This window comes from Macaca nemestrina, chromosome 14 (assembly GCF_043159975.1).
Source record: "Macaca nemestrina isolate mMacNem1 chromosome 14, mMacNem.hap1, whole genome shotgun sequence".
Lineage (NCBI taxonomy): Eukaryota > Metazoa > Chordata > Mammalia > Primates > Cercopithecidae > Macaca > Macaca nemestrina.
This window is the reverse complement of record NC_092138.1, coordinates 29,920,668-29,944,121: the sequence shown is the minus strand read 5'-3', so window position 1 is coordinate 29,944,121 and position 23,454 is coordinate 29,920,668. Positions and strand designations below refer to the sequence as shown.

Below are 23,454 nucleotides of genomic sequence, written 5' to 3'. Positions count from 1 at the left end.
TGTTTTCAAGTTCGTCATATTGTAGCATCACTGTTTCATTCCTTTTTATTGCTAAATAATATTCCATTAGTGAATTTTATTTATCCATTCATCAATTGATAAACATTTGGATTGTTTCTGCTTTTGAGCTATTATGAGTTATGAATATTTGTGTACAAGTTTTAAGTTTTACTTTTCTTGGGTACATACCTCAGAGTACATTTGCTGGCTTGTATGGTAACTCTCTGTTTAACTTCTTCTTTTTTTTTTTTTTTTTTTTCGAGACAGAGTTGCTCAGGCTGGAGTGCAATGGCATGATCTTGGCTCACTGCAACCTCCACCTCCTGGGTTCAAGCAATTCTTCTGACTCAGCCTCCTGAGTAGCTGGGACTACAGGCACCAGCCACCACATACGGCTAATTTTTGTATTTTTAGTAGAGACAGGGTTTCACCATGTTGGCCAGGCTGGTCTTGAACTCCTTGCCTCAAATGATCTGCCCGCCTCAGCCTCCCAAAGTGCTGAGGTTATAGGCGTGAGCCACCATGCCCAGCCTCTGTTTAACTTTTACAGGAATCAGCAAGTTGTTTGCAACGGTGGCTGCACAATTTTACATTCCCACCAGCAGTGTCTGAAGACTCCATTTTATTCTTGCCAACACTTTATTACCTGTCTTTTTTATTATACTCATCTTTGTGGCTATCAAGCGGTATCTAATTGTGATTTTAATATGCATTTCCCTGATAGCTAATGATGCTGAACACCTTTTCCTGGTCTTATGGCCATATCTTCTTTGGAGAAATGTCCATTCTGATCTTTTGCCTTTTAAAAAAAACTGAGTTATTTGTCTTTTTACTACTGAGTTGTAAGATTTTAAAATATATATTCCAGATACAAGTCCCCTATTAGGTTTTTGATTTGCAAATATTTTCTCCCATTTTGTGGGTTGTCTTTTCATTTTTTTGATGGTGTCCTATAAATCACAAAAGTTTTAATTTTACTGAAGTCCAGTTATCTTTTTTTTTCTTGTTACTCATACTTTTGAGTGTGTCATATCTAAAAAACCATTGCCTTTTCTAAGTCTATGATGATTACCTCTATAATTTTATGTAACAATTTTATAGCTTTAGCTCTCACATTTAGGTCTTTGATCTATTTGAGTTAATTTTTGTATATGGTGTAATATAGGGTCCAACTTCATTCTTTTGAATGTGGATACCCAGTTGTCCCAACAACATTTACTGAAAACTCTATTTTCCCCCCATTGAGTTGTTTTGGCACTCTTGTCAAAAATCAATTGACTATAAATACGAAGATTTATTTTTGGACTCCTAACTCAATTTCATTGATCTATATGTCTATCATATGTCAGAACCACATAGTCTTGACTACTTTTGCTGTATACTAAGTTTTGAAATTGGGAAGTGTGAGTCCTCCAGTTTTGTTCTTGTTTTTCAAGGTTGTTTTGGTTATACTGGGTCCCTTGAATTTCCACATGAATTTTAGGATCAGTTTGCTAATTTCTGCCAAAAACAAAAAACAAAAAAAAAACCAAGCTAGAATTCTGAGAAGAACTGCATTTAATCTATGGATCAATTTGGGGAGTATTGTTATTTTAATAATATTAAGTCTTCTGATTCATGAACATATGATATCCCTCCATTTATTTACATCTTTATTTCTTTCAACAGTGTTTTGTCATTTTTGGCATATAACTCTTGTATTTCTTTTGTTGCATTTATTCCTAAATATTTTTTGTTTGTGATGCTATTTTATATGAAATTGTTTTCTTAATTTCATTTTCAGATTGCTCATCGTAAGTGTGTAGAAACACAATTGATTCTTGTACCATGCAACCCTGCTGAACTCATTTATTAGTTCTAATAGAGTTTTTTGTGGATTCCTTGAGGTTTTCTATAAACAAGATTATGCCATCTATGAATAGAGATAGTTTTACTTCCTTTCCAATTTAAATGTTATCTTTTCTTTTCTTTTCTTTTTTTTTTTTTTGTTTTTTTGAGACAGTCTTACTCTGTGGCCCAGGCTGGAGTGCAGTGGTCCGATCTTGGCTCACTACAACCTCCGCTTTCTGGGATCAAGAAATTCTCCAGCCTCAGCCTCCCAAGTAGCTGGGACTACAAGCACAAGCCACCAATGCCCAGCTAGCTTTTATATTTTTTGTAGAGGTGGGGTTTCACCATGTTGCTCAGACTGTGCTCAATCTCCTGGGCTCAAAGCGATCTGTCCACTTTGGCCTCCCAAAGTGCTGGGATTACAGGCATGAGCCACCACACCTGGCGTAGACGTCTTTTGTTTCATTTTTTGCCTACTTGCCCTAGATAGAACTCCTAGTATATGTTGAATAGAAGTGGCATGGGTAGACATTTTTGTCTTGTTCCTAATCTTAGGGAGAAAACCCTCAGTTTTTCACTAATAAGTGTCACATTAGCTGTGGATTTTTCATAGAGGCCCTTAAGTCAAGTTGAGGAAGTTCTCTTATTTCCTAAAAGGAATGTTGAGGGTTTTTTTTTTTTTTTTTTTTTAAATCAGGAAGGGTTACTAGATTTTATTAAATGCTTTTCTTTGCATCTACTGAGATGATTGTATGGGACTTTATTAATATGGTAATATGGTAATACTTTATTAATATGGTACATCAATTGATTTTCAGATATGAAGCCTATCTTGCATTCCTGAGATAAATCCTACTTCGCCATGGTGTATAATCCTTTTTATATGTTGTTGGATTCAGTTTGCTAGTTTTTGGTGAGGGTCTTACACCTATATTCATCAGATACTGGTCTGTAGTTTTCTCACGATGTCTTTGTCTGGTTTAGTATAGGGTAATGCTAGCTTCATAGAACAAGTTGGGAAGTATCCCACCTCTTCCATTCCTTGGAATAGAAGACTAGAAGTTGGTAAAAAATTAGAATTAATTCTTCTAAAAATATTTGATAGAATTCATCAGTAAAGCCCCCCAGGTTTGGGCTTTTATTGTGGGAAATATTTAATTTTTAAAATTTTAATTATCATTATTATTATTATTTGTGATAGTTTTGCCCTTGTTGCCCAGGCTGGAGTGCATTGGCATGATCTCGGGTCACTGCAATCTCTGCCTTCCAGTCTCAAATGATTCTCCTGCCTCAGCTTCCCGAGTAGCTGAGATTATGGGTGTCCGTCACCACACCCAGATAATTTTTGTATTTTTAGTAGAGACAGGGTTTCATCATGTTGGCCAGGCTGGTCTTGAACTCTTGACCTCAGGTGATCCACTCGCCTTGGGTTCCCAAAGGGCTGGGATTACGGGTGTGAGCTACCACGCCCAGCCTAAATTTTTAATCTGTGTGGGTACATAGGAGGTAAATGTGGGAAGTTTGATTACTAACTCAATCTCTTTACTTGCTGTAGGTCCATTTGGATTTTCTATCTCTTCTTGGAGTCAATTTTAGTACTTTGCACCTTTTAAGGAATTTGTTCATTTAATCTAGGTTATCAATTTGATGGCTTTCAATTGTTCACAGTATTCTTTTATTTCTGTAAGGTCTGTTGTGATATCCCCCCTTTCAATTATGATTTTAGTAATTGAGTCTTCTTCCTTTTTTCTTGGTCAGTTCAGCTAAAGATTGGTGAATTTTGTTGTTCTTTTGAAATAACAAGCTTTTCACCTTGCGGATTTCGGTGATTGTTTTTCTATTCTTCATTTCATTTATTTTGGCTGTCACCTTTGTTATTCCCTGCCATCTGCCTGCTTTGAATTGTTTGCTCTTCTTTTCCTAGCTCAGAGTATATTCTTTTGACATTTTGTTAAGACCATGTACACATATTTATTAGACTATTCAAGAACAGTATATTAAAATTAAAAAATAGGCTGTATTTATACCCCCAAAGAAATGAGTTCTAATGTCCACCCAAAACCATGCACAGTTGTGTTCACAGCAGCTGTTTTCATAATAGCCACAAACGGAATGCAGCCCAAATGTCAATTTACAGTAGAGAAATTATAGTAAACAAAGGAATATGACATACAGTTGAAAAAAAATGAATCCTAACACATGTGACCACCCTGAAGGATCTCACAATCACAACATTCAGCAAAAGACTATGAAATTCAGTAACAGGCAATATTAATTTCTGGTGATAAGAGTCAGAATAGTGGTTACTTGAGGGGGGCCTGTAACTCAGAGAGGATAACGGAATATTATATTTTTGATCTGACTGGTGGTTATTCAAACATATTCACAGGATATATTAATTGCACTTTATACTTAAGATTTGGGTCCTGTATGTAAATTATACTATAATAAAAAGTAAATAAAATATATAGTGGAGTATCTGGAACCTAGTCACAGATGTTCAATGTTAAAAATCTATTTTTTTTTTCTTTCAAACAAAATAAGGCTACATCAGAATTCAATGTTATATAGAAAATATTAACCAAAATTTTAAATGACTCAGATTCTTGCACTGTGGCTAAAGTAAGAATTGTAAATTGCATTTCCAAAGCTGCTCTCGTTCTAAGTCTGTGGTCCCGACAATGGGTTGTGTTTTGAATTAGGCATTGCAATTTGCTAGCTTATTACAAAGATGATAGACAATTTCTAAATGCTTGAAAAATACTGTGGATTTCACGATGCATGGACATTTGTGGATATACCCAGGTGTCAGAGATCTAAGGGAAACCCAGTGGAAACTGGAGCTGTGGCTCCTTAGGAGTTCAGGTACTGAGGTGTGTCCCTCTGGCCCTTGCCCCATGGATGTACACGTGTTGGCAAGTCTGCTAACTGTCTTGTAAGCAAAAAAGAAAAAAAAAAGGGGGCTGATCAATAGAAAGTATTGTTGAAGCATGACATTGTCCTGAGGTTTTAGCTCACATGATGAAATTGTGACAGTATGTCTAATGACTTTCCAGGAGAGTAACTGACATCCCAGCAATCAGGGATTATTGTGTTGCCAAAGGAATTACACTGTAACTCACTTGCGGGAGAAAAGGTACTAAGAGTGTGTGTGAGAGAGAGTGTGTGTGTGTGTATGTGTGTGTGTTTGAAGAATATATCCACCTGATTAAACATAATTACAGGATTATCTCTGAAAATACTCTACCCTGTTGCTAGTAATATAACAGCAACAATTTTACAAGGAATCCAGAACAGATGTCAGGGCTGTTTCCAGCTAGAATGAAAATAGAAAATAGAAACTACGCTATAGTAAGTACTAAAGATTGTTTCTAGAAATCACTTAAACTACTGTTATTAAAGGACAACTAAGAAAACGTATGTACATGTTTGTGCGTGAAGGTAATTTTCTTTGTGTTCAAACTTTCTTCTTAGTATCTTACTTATTAGTGTATGTGTTCGGTGCACTTTTTGTTGCTGTGGAAATTTGTGTTAGCTGTAAGGTAGAACATCCTACTGAGATAATTGGGGGAAATTTAGTTGGAGTTGAGAAGATAAAATTGAAGCCATGGAAAGTGAAGTTCTCAAAGGATATACTCAGGACCAGGTTATCTGGAAGGAGGCAGAATTGAGAGCTAAGAGCATGAGATTCCCCCACACTATCCTGCCAGGAGACAGACATACAGTCACTTAAGCAGTGTCAGCATGAGTACATTGTTTGGGATGCATGTGACTGTCGCAGTTGCACAAACTCGATGTGCTCCTGTATTTGTTTCATGCAGGAACCTTCTGTTTCCTTCACTAAATTGTAAGCACTTTGAGAGAACTTGAGAAATTCCATTTAGACAAAAATCCATCCATAACATACAGCATGCTACCATTAATTAGCAAACATTATTCTGGAAACTTCTTTAGCATAGGAGACATGGAAACAGGTTCTCTGGGCAGGGAGATGGTTTGGTATAGGAGAGTGGGTCCTGGAAAGGGACTGGGAAGACCATGGCTTTAGATTTGGTTCTCTGTTATGGAATAGTGGGCAAGTTCCTACAATTCCGTATGCCTAATCTAAATACCAGAAGTGTTGAACCTCAATCACTTTCCAATCCTAATTATCTTTGAATCTGAGTCCCTGGATGGTGAGCTCTAGAGGGACAGGGAATTTTGTCTGTTTTGTGCACTGATATATCTCTGATGGAATCTAACACCTAACTGTCTGTCCCATGGAAGGCATTCAATAATTGTTGAATGGAATGAATAATATTTTAGAAGGCCTTACCTTTTTCAGTCTAATCAGGTAGGCTGTGGGTTTCTGATTCTATGAGCTCATGGAGCACAGGGAGAGAAGGAAAGAAGGGGGTGGTCCACCTCTCTCTCTGTTGACTTCTAGGCTAGATATTGCCACATGTCCCTGAGTAATCAGATAGATAAGAGGTAAAAGGATTCAGAAGCCCTGGATGTCTGGCGTCTCTTGTCCTGAGAAGCACTGTTTGCAAGAAATCTAATCTGGGCACAGGGCAGCTGCCTTCTCAGCAGCTATTATTTCCTTAATCAGCATTGAACCAAGTGACATCTTGTGGTTGCCTCTGTATGCTATCCCCTTTGTTAAAAATGGCTTTGTTCCTAGGGAATTCACTAATCAAAGCATCCTTGGGAAATCTGCTTTAGTAGAACTGGTAAATTCCATTCAAATAGGTGACCAAGAGAAGTCGTTTTGTAGTTCTTGCCCATCCCTTATGCCTTTCTACATGCCTATGGGTACCACTTTCTCAAGACAGATGTTTCTACTCCTCAGAACTGGTTGACAGTAGAGTTTTTTTTTTACCAAGTATGAGAAGCTGGACTGTAAATTTTATTAAGGAACATCTTTTTTTTTGGTTTCATCTTTCATTTTAAATGCCAGACACATACCCTTCCACTTCGGCATCCAGGGCAGCAGCCAGTTCTGTGAAGAGGAGCCCGGTGAGGAAGTGCTGCTGGCGGTACTCAGAAGTCAGATCGAACATGCTAGCGATCTTCTGGTCCTGGAAACTGGAGCAGGAGCTTGAGTTCTACAGAAAATGCAAGGAGCCATTTTATGAGTCACAGGAACTGGAATGAAAAGAGCGATGGCTAGTGTTTACTGAGCCTTTGCCCCAGCCAGGCTTTGTGAGCCCTCCCCAGTGAGGTAGGTACTGCTGGGGCCAGATAAGGCAGATAAGGAAACTGAGGCACAGAGCGGTTACTGCGCTTTCCCATCCCCACAGAGAGAAGATTGCCCAGTGGGAAAGATGAAAATAAAGCACCCAAGGTCTGTTGAAAAATGAATGACACTCCCTTCCCCACCTGAAATCAAAAGCTGAAGATACAAAACCTAGGATAAAATTTGGACAGAGAAAGAAGAATCTTACCCGGTCCTGTGACTGGCAGCAGGCAATTCCTCTATAACCAAATGCCTTTTGCTTAAGGCCCTGCTTACTTAGGTACCTTTTTTTATTTTTTGAAAGACAGAGTCTCACTCTGTCACCCAGGCTGGAGTGCAGTGGCATGGTCTCAGCTCACTGCAACCTCCGTCTCCCGGGTTCAAGCAATTCTCATGCCTCAGCGTCCCAAGTAGCTGGGACTACAGTCACACCAGCATGCCTGATGCATTTTTATATTTTTAGTAGAGATGAGTTTTCACTGTGTTGGTCAGGCTGGTAACTCCTGGCCTCAAGTGATCCGCTCCCTTTGGCCTCCGAAGGTGCTGGGATTACAAGTGTGAGCCACCGTGCCTGGCCTCAGCTATGCTTGTGAATTTGGCTTAAGCACATTGTCAGACTTTTGCTGACCTGGAACCACAAATGATGTCAGGGAAGGAAGTATTAGATTTACCGGTCCTCGGTAATTCCTGTCCTGTATTTGTATCCTGGGAGCACACTTTATATTTCATTAAGAGCATCTAAAGTGTCTTTAGAAATCCTTCATGGTTTTGTGAGCCTGGCCCTGGGTTTGGCCACTCCCTAGGGCAGTCAGAAGGGGAAGGTAGGAAGGAACCTAGGGCAAGCTTAGTCCAGGGAAGTTTTAGGACTTAAGCTGCTGGGCAGGAAGCAGCAAAAAGTTTACACAGTTTGAATTGCTGCTTGTGAGTAGGATCTTTCCCTGTTCACAGTAAGATGGTCATGTAGCTAAGATCTGGATCATGTCATATGGCATATGTGGCTAAGTTTTTTGTCGGTTAGTAAGACAAGCCTTCACTTTCGTACTAGTATCAAGGAATATGCAACAGAAATATAACCTAACAAGGAGAAATTTTGCCTGATGCTCTGAGCTACTGATGTGACTATCAAACAGCGTGTTCTTAAAGTCACTCCAGAGGACACTAGCCCTTCAAAAAATGTACGAGGTGGGGTGGGGTTTCCATGTCAAATCATTTTGGGAATCACTGCTTACCATGCACACCTCCTCCCATTTCCTCTTCTGTTTCTTGTGCATTTACAATTGACATGAACAAGTTAAAGCCTCTTAGAGGGCCTACTGCTAAGAACATATGGTTTCCAAAACTTATTTACTTTGGAATCCTCTATTTGCTTAATATAATAATTGGCTAATGTCAGACAAAGGAAGATTTGAGACTTTTCTATGAGTTTCTAGATTTCATAGAGCTTACTGGATTCTTTGCTTTACTTAACCTGATCAGGAACCCTTGAGCCTGGGGAGAAACCAATTACTTAGATTGTAAACTCTTAGCTAGTGGTGCAACTTCAGGGTAGCATACTTGATCTGGTTTGAATAGTTTGATTTTTCATCGAATTAATAAGACTAATCTTTATAGGCAATACATGATTACACTGAGCTAGTTAAATGAAATAGCTTGAATAATTCTTTTAGTTAAATAATTCGTTTATTACCTGGGAAGATATGGAAGGACAAGGAGATGTTGGAGCAGTATCAGCATTCATAAAAAAAAGGTTCAGATTGAGGTAATGTTCATGGCTACAGAGGATTCTCAGGAACTCCAGCCTCATGGAAATGAGCGTTGGAAGGTTATTGAGCTTGGCTGACAGCTGGGAAGAAAAACGAAAAGAGGAATGAAACATTTATTATAAGGTAAGTGAAGTTGGGGTTGGCAGACACAAAAATATCCTTTCTCTCCAGATTAAGGCAATCAATTTAATAAAAACTAATGGGATAGTGCAACAGATGGTAAATTCTGCATTACAGGGAAGTCTAATACATTTTCATTCATTACTGTTCCCCTTAGTGATTCTAGCCTAATAGCTGTCCAAAATGAGGATTCTTATCCCAATCTCCACTTTGTCAAATCTTTAATACCATGGGAAGCCTGTGCTGAAAATCTTGAGGTACATCTTCAGTGTAACATAATTAATTTTACAAAAACTCTTCTGTGTTCGAGAAACTAAATGAAAGGAGTTGACCTCACATGAGCCCGTATGAAACTAATAGAATATGACTAGACGACTTTCATGCTACAAGTGTTCTTTCGTAGTTTCTAATTAAAGGGCCCATTGGAAAGTTGTAGAACCAGTTCCCTAGAGAAACGCATCAAACTGTTTAGGAAAGTACATAGTACCTGCAAAAAAACTCAAAGAGCTTGTCCCAGAGTGAGAGAGGATGAAATGGAGAAGAAAGAGAAAAAGCTAGAAGAGTTTTTAGGAAAAATCTTCCTTTAAAAAATAAACCATGAAGCAAGCAATGAAAAGCAGACAAAGGTGACAGTCTGGAAGAAACTACCTTGCTTCCCCCAAGCAAGATTAACAACTGAAAGACCCAGACTCAGAGACAGCTCCTCTAAAGGCAAAGTAGGGGAAGGAAGGGGCGCTGATGCACCTTGAGCCCTTCAATATTTCATCATTATCACCCCGACCCCAGCACAGAAATATGAAGGATCATCCTTGTGATGGACATGCCTCCTCTTCACTTACCTCAAGAGCAGTTTTCTAAACTATGTATATATAGTTTAGAAATATATATATATATATCTTTTTTTTTTTTTTTAGACAGAGTCTTGCTCTGTTGGACTGGAGTGCAGTGGCATGATCTTGGCTCACTGCAACCTCCACCTCCTGGGTTCAAGCAATTCTCCTGCCTCAGCCTCCCGAGTAGCTGGGATTACAGGTGCGCATCAACATGCCCAGCTCATTTTTTGTATTTTTAGTAGATACGGGGTTCTAACCATATTGACCAGGCCGGTCTTGAACTCCTGGCCTTGGGTGATCCTCCCGCCTCGGCCTCCCAAAGTGCTGGGATTACAGACTAAACAATATAATTTAAATGAACACATATTTTCAGCCATTTTACAAGAAGCCATTGTGTTGTGGGACATATTGCCTATAGAATTAATTCATAGTTAGACATCCACTTAAAACAAGTAAAAGTCATTATATATTATTTTAAAACCCAAACATACAACTTCTATGTAAGCACAGTTACCAGATCCCATAACCGTTCAATGTGCACTCCTGGCTGACTTTGGACCAGTGGAGCCACCAGCACACTGAAGGGATTCGAACTTGGTCATGTGCCTGTCACTCAGGTCACTCATTAACAGTTGTTGGGTTAAGCCGGCTATCAGAACTTGAACTCACAAGACATTGGCACTTAAAAGAAGGCCCCACTATGGGTATCTTTCACAGGTCCCTTGAGACATCATTAAAGACAGACATTTCAGGCTGGGTGCGGTAGCTCACACCTGTAATCCCAGCATTTCGAGAGGCAGAGGAGGGCAGACCACTTGAGGCCAGGAGTTCAAGACCAGCCTGGCCAACATGGTGAAACCCTGTCTCTACCAAAAATACAAAAATTAGCCGGCCGTGGGGGCGCACACCTGTAATCCCAGCTACTCGGGGGGCTGAGGCAGGAGAATCACTTGAACCCGGGAGGCAGAGTTTGCAGTGAGCCAAAATCATGCCACTGCATTCTGGCCTGGACAACAGAGTAAGACTCCATCTCAAAAGAAAAAAAAATAGACATTTCAAAAATAATTTGAGTGAGGTTTCAAAAGGAGGAGTAAGGTACATTCCAAAAACATCCTCCACAAAGGTCAAGACCCACAGTGCCCCTACCCAAGGGATGGGTGTTTACTTAGTGGCACATTGTAAGTGACAGAGAGTAATTGAGGAAATGGATTTGTCTATTGTTAGTGACTATTAAAAAAGACTAAGGTTATATCCATTGCCACAAAGATGGCAGAAAACATAATAGGTTACGCAAGATGATAAAGTCAGGCGACTTTGGAAGAATACAACTTGCTTCACGTATGAAGTTCACCCTGTATCTAGAGAGCTGGGATCAATGAATTAAATCACCATGAATGGGGGTCAGTGACCTTTTGAGGCCTGAGTGCCACTAATGGTGCTAAGTAACATCTGTGGATGTTATCAGCAGACACAGACCACAGAATCAGTGGATAAATCTAATCCAGCCTAGTTTTGTTGCAGATGAGGAAATGAATGCCTCAAAGGCTGATGCTCCCAATCACAGAAGTAATCAATGGTGTCCCAGGAATCAGCATGCAGGCTTCTTGACTGCCGGTCTAGGGATCTTTGTCATTTGAGTCAAGGAGAGAAAGAAAAAAAGAACAGGTAACTAAAAGAAAAGGAAAGAATTTAAGAAGAAAGATAGTGAGCAAGAGAAAAGAAAGGAAAGAGAAAGAGAAAATAAAAACATGGGTTTTGCAGGGCAGGCAGACATCTACCTTGGGTTGCCTTATTTCCCTGTTGGGAATGAAGGCTGCCTGCATGTGAGTAGCTGAGCCTGGGTCTACAGTGGTGATCTAGGGTATCTTTCATATATTCAGCTTAAAGTTTTGAAAACAGACTAACCTGGAATCCTAAATACCGAAGAGGGAGGGCAAGGAGGAGTGAAGCGTCCCTCTCCCTTTCTATTCTGGTAGATCCTGGGACAGAAGATCTGCTGCAGGGCCGGGGTCAGGGCGCATGGGATGGGGATGCTTGGGGACTTCTGATGCTTCCTTAGGATTCTTTATTATTCTGCTTCCTTCTCAGGACTTCCCTTAGATGAGATTGGGTGTGTTCACGGTGGTATGGCCGTAGACAGGACTTCCTTTAGAAAAGTCATGTCTTTTTTCTTTTTTTGGAGGGAAGGTGTTATGTAAACAAGTCAAAGATTGTCTCTTTGTATTGGCCCTTGGGTTGTTTATTTATTCACTGTAGACTGGTGCTGATCCCTTAGCTCATGCCAAACTCAAATTTTACCATGACGAGTCATTTAAAAAATAGCCCAAATAAGCAGATTTTCATCCATTTAGTGCCTGCCTTCTTTGCAGATCCCATAAAACGTCAATGGACAGCTGTTTCCTAATGATAAGACAGAGCCTTGCAGATACAGGGCCCTAAGCTGCTACAGCTCTTGGAGCTCTCTGACCCAGAGACTCCCCACTGTGCTGTGGAGCAGCCTCACCCAGATCTATAAGCTTCTGCCCTAATCCTCCTCTCCCCTGGGAGTTCTCCTGCTCCTCTGGATGGCGCCCTCCTCACTGCAAGCCTATGGCTGTTCTCATGCTGGGAGGAGCTTCTGCTCTTATGCAACCCTGTCCAAGTGCTGCTCAATGAAGCCTGTATGTCACTGTTTTTTATGGTCCTATCCTTTTCCTTGATCAGCCCTCAAATCCCTCAAACCCCCTAAGGAGGAAGCTTCTTATTTTAAAACTGAGAAAAAATAAAATAAAATAATAAAATAAAACTGATGAAATTAGGACCCATAAAATTGGAAAAACTTACCTAAATTCACTAAGTGACTAAGCACAGAGAACTTGGTGGTGATGGGAGAGGTGGTGATGGTGGTGGAGGTAGGTAGTGGTGATGATGGTGACAATGGTGATGGTGGAAGAAGTGATGGTGGAGGTGAAGGAGGTGGTCATGGTGGAACTAATGGTGGTGATGGTGGAGGAGGTGATAGGAAAGGTGATAATATTGCCAGAGGTGGGCAGTGGCGATGGTGGTGATAGTGGAGAAGATGTTGGTGGTGGAGAAAGTGGTGATGGTGGTGGTGGAGGTGGTGGTGATGGTGGAGATGGTGGTGATGGTGATGATGGAGGAGGTGGTGATGGTGGAGGTGGTGGTGATGGTGGAGGAGATGGTGATGGTGAAGGAGGTGGTGATAGTGGAGATGCTGATAGTGGTGGTTGAGGTGATGGTGATGGTGGAGGTAGTGGTGATGGTGGAGGGGGTGGTAATGGTGAAGATGGTGGTGATGGTGGAGGAGGTGGTGATGGTGGAGGTGGTGGTGATGTTGGTGGTGGAGGTTGCAGTGATGGTGGAGGAGGTAGTGACGGTGGAGGTGGTGGTGATGGTGGTGGCAGAGGTTGTGGTGATGGCGAAGGAGGTGTTGGTGGTGGGGGAGGAGGTGGTAATGGTGGAGGAGGTGGTGATGGTGGACGAGGTGGTGATAGTGGGCATGGGAGGTAATGACAATGGTGGTGGCTGGTGGTGGTAGTAGCAGTAATGATGGTATACTAGTGGCTAGAGTAAGGATATGGAAGGAGAGGAGTAGCAACAATAACTGCTATTTATGTTACTATTGTTAGGGTAGTTTGTGGGAGGCAGTATATGAATAATTCCATTTAAAAAATTGGGGGGATGGTACTGATAAATGCACTTTGTTTATGAAATATTTGCTATGTGCTCAGTGAAATTAAATATCTCTGAATGATTTTATTTAAGAACACTTTAAAGGGTTCTTTCAAGTCAGAACATCACAACAGCAAATTAATTAATTACCCTAATATGTGAAAAGAGACCTCAGACTGGGAGCTTGAGGACTCCTCAAAGATTTAAAGTACTGTATAGTCATGTTAATTTTCTGTTAAATGTTAACTTGAAGATTCAGGTCATATCACAAATTTTAATTCCCAGAGATGAATTTGTTGACCCTTCTACACTGGGTTGGTAAATGCTCCAGGAATCAAGGTAAACCAGAGTACCCAAGGAATGTCCATGGCACAGATATGAGGGATGTGCTGCAAAACACAGGATGTGCAGGACTCACACTAACTGGGTAATGAATAAGACAGCATACCATGGCAACGAACATCACATTACATGAGAAGGAACAAAATGGCTCACTTGGAGGGACACTCACCTGGTTGCAATAATGTCTGATGAGGTTAAACACAAAGCCCCGATCCATGAGGGAGAGAAGGTCATACAAGAAGAAAGCCAGGCTGATGTTCATCTTTTCCGCCTGTTCATTTTCCTTAAAAACAAACAAACACCCAAATCATTTTGTGGTACACTCTGGAGTTGAACTCCCAGGTCACTGGCGGGAAAGTTGGGAGAGACAGGTCCTATTGTTTCAGCCACTGTCCCTCTGGGTGACACTGGGCAAAGTAGTTAAGTCTCCTTTAACTAAAGCCATGACTGTGAGGTTGAATCAAGTAATTATTCATGTACTGTTAATATTTAGGTGCATTTCCTTCCAGTCATTTTTTTCTACATGCATGTTTATATGTGTATACTTAAGCTCATTCTCTATACAATATGTTGGATCCAAATTTTTTTTTTAATATCCTGGTAACTATTTTTTTTTTTGTAACTATTCTCTTTTTTTTTTTGGCAAACTGACTTGAAGAGTACTTACTGTCTTCAGTGAGATAGTTTCTTAATTTTTAAGGATTATTACAGAAAATTCAATCAGGATAAAAGAATTAGTTTTCACCTAAGAAATGTATTCCCCAATTAGGCAGCATTTCCAGCTTAAGAGAGGTCAGAGTCATACTCCACAGGGTGAATTCCTCCATGAATCCCAATTAATAAGCTACGCCTATTTAAAAATTTTTTAATTTGTCCGGGCACGGTGGCTCACACCTGTAATCACAGCACTTTGGGAGGCCAAGACAGGTGGATCACCTGAGGTCGGGAGTTCAAGATCAGCCTGACCAACACGGAGAAACCCCGTCTCTACTAAAAATACAAAATTAGCCAGGCATGGTGGCGCATGCCTGTAATCCTAGCTACTCGGGAGGCTGAGGCAGGAGAATCGCTTGAACCCGGGAGGTGGAGGTTGCGGTGAGCCGAGATCGCGCCATTGCACTCCAGCCTGGGCAAAAAGAGCGAAGCTCCGTCTCAAAAAAAAAAAAAAAAACAAAATTTAATTTGCATTATTTCTCAGTGCTCATATTTATGAGGGATTTTACAGTGCTTCAGAGCAATCTGGGATTCAGTTTTTCATGTTTATGTCCTTTATTCTCAGAATGACACATCAATTTCCCTTGACACTATTAAAAATATGGTTTGAAACTATTTTGCTCTTTTATTACGTAATTTTCAAATTCAGGCCATGCTGACCAATCAAGTCACTGGGATGGATGGAGACCTGATAAAGGGGTTGCCACAGTGTCACTGAGAGGTCCTTGAACTCTCTCCACATTCTCCACGTGGTCACTCCTCCTGGGTGGTTTACATGACTCAATATCTGGGTTTAAAATCTCCAGTCTTGGCTTTACCGCAGGCTGTGTGTTACTTTTGGAAATTTTATCAACCTCACTGTGCCTTATTTTGACACCTGCCAATATGGAGATACCATTGCTGTTCCAACAAAGTTTGCCATGAGGAATAAACAAATGAAAATCTCCTGAGCACTTGATACTACGCAAATTCTCAATAATGACAAAGCTATTAATAATAAACATTGCTTCCTAAGATTTTTGTAGCTACCTTTTAAACATTTGATTTATTTCATTTATATATTTTTTAGCTTTTATTTTGAAACAATTTCAAACTTACAGAAAAGGTGCAAGAATAGTACAAAGAACTATTGTATACCCTTAAACCAAGCTTATCAGTACTTGACATTTTGCTACATTTGTTTCATCATTCTATGAATATAAAAACATGTTTTTCTGAACCATTTGAGAATGGGTTGCAAATATCATGCCCATTTACCCCATAATACTTCAAGGTGTATTTCCTAAGAGCAAAAATAATGTCTTTCATATTTACATTTTTCTTTTTTTTAGACGGAGTCTCACTCCGTCACCCAGGCTGGAGTGCTGTGGCACCATCTTGGCTCACTGCAACTTCAGCCTCCTGGGCTCAAGCGATTCTCCTGCCTCAGCCTCCTGAGTAGCTGGGATTACAGGCACGCGCCACCACACCTGGCTAATTTTTTGTATTTTTAGTAGAGACGGGGTTTCAACATGTTGGCCAGGCTGGTCTCGAATGCCTGACCTCAAGTGATCTGACCACCTCAGCCTCCCAAAGGGCTAGGATTACAGGTGTGAGTCACTGCACCTGGCCTGATATGATAATTTAAACCATAGTCCATATTGTAATTTCTTTTTGTTTTTTTTGTTTGAGACAGAGTCTCACTCTGTCACCCAGGCTGGAGTGCTGTGGCACCATCCTGGCTCACTGCAACCTCTGTCTCCTGGGTTCAAGCAATTCTCTTGCTTCTACCTCCCACTTGCTGGGATTACAGATGTGCACAACCATGCTCAGCTAATTTTTGCATTTTTAGTAGAGACGGGGTCTCACCATGTCACCATGTTGGCCAGGCAGGTCTTAAACCCCTGGCCTCATGTGTGCAATTTCTTTATAACAATTTTCCAGCCCCATATCAGGGTCTAATCCAGTATAACATACTGCATTTAACTGTCATTACAGTTATATTTTAATTATTGTTTTTAAATGATGCTTATTTTTCTCTGATTATAAAAGTAATATATGTTCCAGGTAAACAATTTAGAAAGTAAAGAGTAAAATACAGTTACCTTCTGTGGTTTTACTAAAAGGGCTGCAATTTCCGAAGTGACCACATTAACAATAGTGGTTATGTCATCCATGAAACGGTCAGAAAAACGAGTCCTCCGAAAACTGTCCCGTTTGTCCATGTTATGTACATGCTGGGCCATGCTTTTCACCTACGGAGGGGGATGGGGGAAATGTCAACATGGAGATTGGTGACCTGCTTGTACAATGCGGAAAAGGGGGAAAGACTCACAAAAATGCTAACAATGGATTTTCTGACACTTTATCTTTGCTGGTGGTGACCGAGCAAGCTCTGGACTAAAATGCTGCAGACACACCAATGGTTACCATGGTGGCGGGAGGTGGGAAGGGTGTCCTCTTTTTGACCCCAAGTCAGAGGCTCCCTTCTTGCTGCTGACAAAGCCAGGAGCTTAATTCTTTAGCTACAGTGTTCTCAACTGCCTACTTCCTGGAAGGCAGACCTGAGCTGGGCTCCTGTAACCAGTTAGGTGTCCTCTATCATAGGACAGAACACATGACATAGGAAGAAACTGTTTATCACAAAGTCCTTGATGCGAACTGAAATCTTTTCTGTTCCTGAAACTACAGTAAGGAGAACAGGGGAGAAATGTTCCTTCTATCTTGAGTTTCAGTGTTTCTTGAGGGAGCACAGTTTTTCCAGAAACAGTTCTATAGTTTCCAGCAGTTATCTTCTGCTCCTGTAAATTTTAGCTATATTATACACTGAGCAGGAAATCTTGGCCAGCTGGAAACAGAACCACTATTTACAACATTGCCTCCAGGGGAAACATTACCTCTAGGGGAAATTTTGAGTTCTATAAGTCTAATTTGTAGTTACATACATAGTGCAGACAGTCACCAATTGACACAAAAATATCTCTATACAGATTATCTATCTATCTAGTATCTCTTTATAGATATCTTTGTGTCAATACAAGTACCAATTGACACAAATTGGTATATTGACACAAATTGGCATATATTGTAGTTACATATATAATGCAAACAATTCATCAACTGACACAAAGATATTTATATACAGATACATCTATATGGATATATACATATAGTATCTATATGTAGATATCCCTGTGTCAATTGGTGACTGTCTGCATTATGACTAGAATAATACTGTCTCAATGCCTACCACAATTTTAAATCAAGATCATGCTTATTTTTTGGACATCTTGGGGCCAGGAGATTCACAGGTCAATATAGGCCCCCATGACCCCATCTGAGGTTGAGTCTTATCCTTGTTGGAAGTTGCTTACACTATTAGGAACATGGGGAAGACTAGGAGGTCTTGTGGTTGGATCCCTACACTCTGAGGTCATTTTCATGAATGTGTCTAGATTAGTCAGAAAGCCACTGCAATACTACTACTACTACTACTACTACTATTACTACTACTACTACTACTACTACTACTACTACTACTACTACTACTAATGGCACTGGAAGTTGAACCACCCACATTTGCCCTCTGTGTTTGGACTGGAAGAAGAGGGGACTTCCGTTCCCAGGAGCTACATGAGAGGACGTTAATGCACTAACAGCAGAATTCAGTTTCTAAGGATGCATGCAGCACTGGCAATTTTTGTTAGCGTGGAAACAAATAGAAAAAACAAAGGGAAGGTAAAATAAGAAGAAAAAACCAGAGACGCAGGCTTTATGTGTTTCATGTTTTCAGATAATGCCATGGCCAGCTCAGGGAAGACCTTAAGGACATCAAATCCGAAAGCTCAGTGTAGAAACCATGGTTTCTCCTCACAGTGGCATCCTGTTTGGTTTGGGACACGGAGATAGGTTCATATCCCGCAGGGCCACATGCCCCTGGTGAGAAGACCTGAATGAAGGGTGAGAACTGAACCCCCATTTTTGTCTGAAAAAAGCCTCTCTCTCACTATGTTCCTAACAAAGGACTTAAGAAGACAAGGCCTCTTTGTTTTGGGCAACACCAATCCTGATTCTGGGCAGGCTAAGCACCCCAGCACTAAGACTTTCAGAACTCACTGCTGTATTTGGCTCCTGTCTGCTGAGTTCGGCCATTCTACAACCAAATAAATAATTCTCACAATACCACACTTCCAACTAATGGCCTCTTTCCAGACTGTCAGCAGTTTGCCAGCTACTGTGTCCTCTGGATCTCCAGAGAAGAACATCCAGTAGAAACGCTGGTGGAGGCCTGGCCCATTATTTGTAGAGTGGGGCGAGGCACAAAAATATTTTCCCCTATATGGTCCTTTGTGGCCCATTTAGAGTAGGGGTACCTCTAAAGAACCCCTTAATGTGGAACTTCATGTCCTGAGTGAGTAAACTAGGTCACCCATTTATCTCTATTTCTCCAAGGTCTGGCTCGGCAGTTTCTAGAAGCACAGGGATTTTGTTCATTAGCAAGTGTGAAATTCACCCAAGGATTGCGTTTAACAGCTCTAATGCCAAAGTGGTTGTTCATTAGCGCTTGGGCATTGACACAACTAGAGGGTGTTAAATTGCCCAGGTTGTTGGCTAAGGCCAAGGAAGCCGTTGTCTTTCTTAAGCTTCTTGAAAAGAAAAACAAAAAACTGTTTCGGTTTTCAAATAACTTCCTGGGCATTGGTCAGGCAAATGCATAAACAATGCATGAAGAATTGGGCACCTTGTCTGAGTCTGAGATCAATTTCCTTGCAAAGTTCTGGCTGGGGGATGATAGTTTCCATTTGCCTGTACCCCAGCTCCCTGATGGATTTCTTGTCCTTCTCTCTCTGTCTGTGAATGCTGGGAAGGGGGTCTAAAGGGATCACATCACTCAGGCCCCCTTAACCTTTGGCTTCTGTTTGGAGTTGGCCAATAGGAGCACAAACAAGGGGATCAGTAGGTGGGAGAACAGAGAGGCCCAGGTAGTTACTCACTTCCACTGCCCTCATCCCTGCTGCAGTGGGGTCCTGGCAGTGGCAACATTTTTCTAAGGCCCCAGCCTGGGGCTCCTTTTATAAGACTGTCTCATCTGCCTCCAGATTTTTCTAGGCCCCAGTTACTCTGCTGTACTCTTGATATTTTAGAGCTAGCATAGAGAAAGACTTCTGCCAGCTGCTGCTCCCTGGGGGCTCTCACCAATCCTCATTGGCCCCCGAACCTCCCACACATGCTGAGCAGAGTCCTTTTGATCAACGCTTTTCAGTTAACCCTTTTGGGCAATGGAAACTCTGTACTGCCAGGACCTGACAGACTTAGGGTTTAGGCTGCTGGTAGAACTGGTGTCTTGGGTGATCTGCATGTTGACAAACCCCTGCAATATGCTTAGATTAGCAGGGACTTTCTTCCCAAAAAACTTCATCTGTTTACCATAAGAGACTTCCTAGAGGTAAGATGGGCCATGTGCTTTAGCTTACGCTTTCTCTCCTGGGCCAACCAAGCCCTAGCAAATAAATGTGCAAGGCCAAAAGCAGTTAGGGGCAGTGAAGTGGTACTGCTGAAGCCTTTGACTGACTTGGAGACTCTCCTTATGGCCACCACCCTTCCTCCAACCCCAACTGTAAATTTGGGATAATAAAAGCTCCTCCTGCCTCAAGATTGCCTAATGATTACATTAGATAATGCTTTAAAATGCTTAAAACACTGCCTGGCACATATAGAGTAAGATGCTCAGTACATTTTTGATGTGATTATTCTTTCTCCCATTGGTATGCCAACTATTACTGGGATTCTATGAAGAACAGAGTCATCATTACACCTGCAGAGAAGGCAAACTTCCTTTGGAAAGAGAGCTCTAAGATGCCACATGGAACCACTCAGAATTAGCAATGCTGAATGCCACACTGGGAATGAATTATTTGTATGAATTATCCATAGCTGGATTATTACGACCCAAGTGAATCTTCTTCTTCTTCTTCTCTCCCACCCACCACCACCCCTGCCTCCTCTTTTTTTCTTTCTTTTTTTTTTTTTTTTAGAGACAGGGCCTCAATCTGCTGCCCGGGTTGGAGTGCAGTGGCATGATCATGGCTCACTGCAGCCTTGAACTCTGGGGCTCAAGTGATGCTCTTGCCTCAGCCTCCTGAGTAACTGAGACCACAAGCATATGCTACCGTAGCCTGCTAATTTGTTTATTTTTGCAGAGCCAGGCTGAGTGAATCTTCTTTATGGAGAGACATGATGGTGGGTGGGATGTGTAAATAGAAGCAGGATATAAAGTGCATGGGGTGTTGGTTCTGATACTTCTCAAGTCTCAAGAAACAAGAGCAGAATGGGTTTTATGGCCCAGTCCGTTTCCTGACAGAGCACGGAGTTCATATCTCATTGCTAATGCTCTTGCCCCAAGACTTGTGAGCTGCAGCTACCACCTTAATTAGCTTAGCTTTTAGAATGAAAAAAATTCTGGTGTTGTCTGGGTACAAATTCCAAAAGACCTGTAGCTCTATTTAGGACTCAGAGAACAGAGGTGGTGTGGACCAGTGGATCATTAACAGGTTTAGAAGTCACCTGAGAAGACAGGTAAATGCACAATGCTGGCCTCCAGCCTCCTAATTTTAGTGCTTTGAGAAAGAATCTCTGCTTTATTTTTACTAAGCACCTCCAGGTGGTTCTGTGGCAAGGATTTGGGACCATGCTTTGGGACCCTTCTCAAACTAGAGGTTGGGACTTTGCAAAACTTCATGGAATTTGAATCCTGGGTATTTTTCTGTGGCACGAACCTGATTTCTTCTGCACGCTATTCCACATTGCTTCCTATTTCCTCCCCAGTGGATGTTTCATTTTTGTTTCCTTTGCCCTTTGTTCTGTGTCCTGTTGTTCAGCATCTCTCCCTTTTTCTTAGGTTTCAGCTTACATATAGAAACCAGAGCTTAGGTGGAAACCCTCCCATCTCTTTAGACTCTCTCTCTTTTTTTTGAGAAGTCTCATTTTATCGCCTAGGCTGGAGTGCAGTGGTGCCATTTGGGTTCACTGCAACCTCTGCCTCCTAGGTTCAAGCAATTCTCCTGCCTCAGCCTCCTGAGTAGATGGGATTACGGGCACATGCCACCATGCCCGGCTAATTTTTGTATTTTTAGTAGAGACAGGTTTCGTCATGTTGGTCAGGTTGGTCTCAAACTCCTGACCTCAAGTGACCCGCCTGCCTCAGCCTCCCAAAGTGCTAGGATTACAGGTGTGAGACACCACGCCCAGCCTAGACTCTCTTTAAAAAATATATATATATATCTCTGATTCACTTAATGGGACAGGGGAAAGAACCCAATGAATATAAAGCTAACACTATCACTAAATCTCAACCTACTCCAAATCCTCCAAATTGTTTGCATATATATTTTTATATAGTTGGTGTCTGTGTCTTTAGACCTTTTCATTCAACATCATCTCACTATGCATCTCCATTTATCAACACTGATGAAATGTTTATTTTTAGTGCCTCTATGGTAAAGTCCTTTTAATTCCGTTAATACTTAAACAAAAAAATAGTTATCACTATTATTCCCCTAATTTTAAAATTAAGGTATTATGGCTATACCTTTTGCTTTTCTGCTCGAATAATGGCAGAAGTCTTAGGATAAACAGATATACAAATTTCATTCTGTTTTCCAACAGGTATTAGTTGGGCCTTGCACGGTACCAAGCAGTGTGCTGAGGCTAGAGATGGGATAATACACAAGAGAGACCCAAATCCTAAAAATCTAATAGTTGAGACAGAGAAAACAATTAGAAACTGTGATAAGTGCTAGGAAGGAAATAAATAGGGTGCTCAGAAGGAAAATAATAGAGGAAGATATATTGCAGTATAAGGTGGTCAGAAAAGGCCTGTTAGAGGTGCTTCCACTGAAGCTGAAATCTACAGAGAAGAATAGAAACTGTGTGTGTTGGGGGTGCGGAGGTGAAAGCTAGCAAGCAGGAAGAGAATCTGGAAAAGGCTGTGAGGCCAAAACAGCCTTGGAATCTTCAAAGCACCAAAAGAGGACCATGTGGCTGAATGACGGGGGAATGTGGCATGAGATGAGGTTAGAGAGGGAGGTAAACAACAAAATCATACAAGGGCTAATAGGCCATGATAAAAATTTGTGCTTTCTTCTCAGTGCAGTGAAAACCATCGATGGGTTTTTAAAAGGAGCATGACATTCTCTGTTTAGTATTGGCTGCCATGTGCAGAATGGGTGGGCCAAGGGCAAAAATGGATACAGGCAGGAAAAAGAGGGTGTCATTGTGAGAGGCACATGAGAGATGATGGTGTGTGGCCAGGTGGGGAGTGGTGAAGGTGATGAGAACTCACAGGACAGAGATAGATTTTCATGGTAGAAGCAACACAATTTAGTGGAAGAAGGATGGGGAGGGGTAAGACATTATTAGATTTCAAAAAACCATCCCAGGTTTTCAGCAGGGGCAACTCAATGAACAAAATGTCAATTCCTTTCTGCCTTGTGCTTCTCCTGGCCTATTGAGTGTAGACACAAATGTGCAAGAGTCTCACCAGAAGCTCAAAGAAGAACCAGGCATACTTGAAGACTGTTTCTCTCACCATTCCAGTGCTGACCACCATCTGGAGGGCAAGCTCCTCGTGGAAATGCTAAATAAGAACCACAAAAATTAGGCTGTGATGACAAAGGCTATTATTATTCACCAACACTTCTTTTCTTTTCTTCCCCCCCTCCGCCAATTTAATAGCTTGTTAGTTACTGAAGCATGTGTCTTAGATGTTCTAGGCAGTAAGTGGTGGATGGCAAAGTCGGTGCTGAGATCACCTGAGACTGGAGGACATTTCGGTGGGTAGAAGGCTGAGGTCAGTGCTGCACAGGACAGACAGGTTTGAAGGAATGGACTCAGCCTGGAAGTGAAACTCTAGTCTATGGGGGAAACATTTTGGGTAGCCATCAAAACTGGCACTGTTTTACTTTCCTCTCAGGTCCTGCTGAAA

General features: G+C 41.3%; 1 protein-coding gene across 7 annotated transcripts in view; it reads right to left on the bottom strand.

The window, feature by feature from the left end:
* Positions 1-23,454, bottom strand: part of LOC105491858 (dedicator of cytokinesis 8) — a 238,265-nt gene that overhangs the window by 50,255 nt on the left and 164,556 nt on the right. For all 7 annotated transcript variants that reach the window (XM_071077713.1, XM_024796043.2, XM_071077714.1 and 4 more), the window contains 5 exons: positions 23,011-23,106; positions 16,577-16,726; positions 13,948-14,061; positions 8,736-8,891; positions 6,778-6,917 (listed from right to left, as the gene is read on the bottom strand). In XM_071077713.1, the coding sequence (XP_070933814.1) occupies positions 6,778-6,917; positions 8,736-8,891; positions 13,948-14,061; positions 16,577-16,726; positions 23,011-23,106 (656 nt within the window). The remainder of the gene's footprint in view (positions 1-6,777; positions 6,918-8,735; positions 8,892-13,947; positions 14,062-16,576; positions 16,727-23,010; positions 23,107-23,454) is intronic.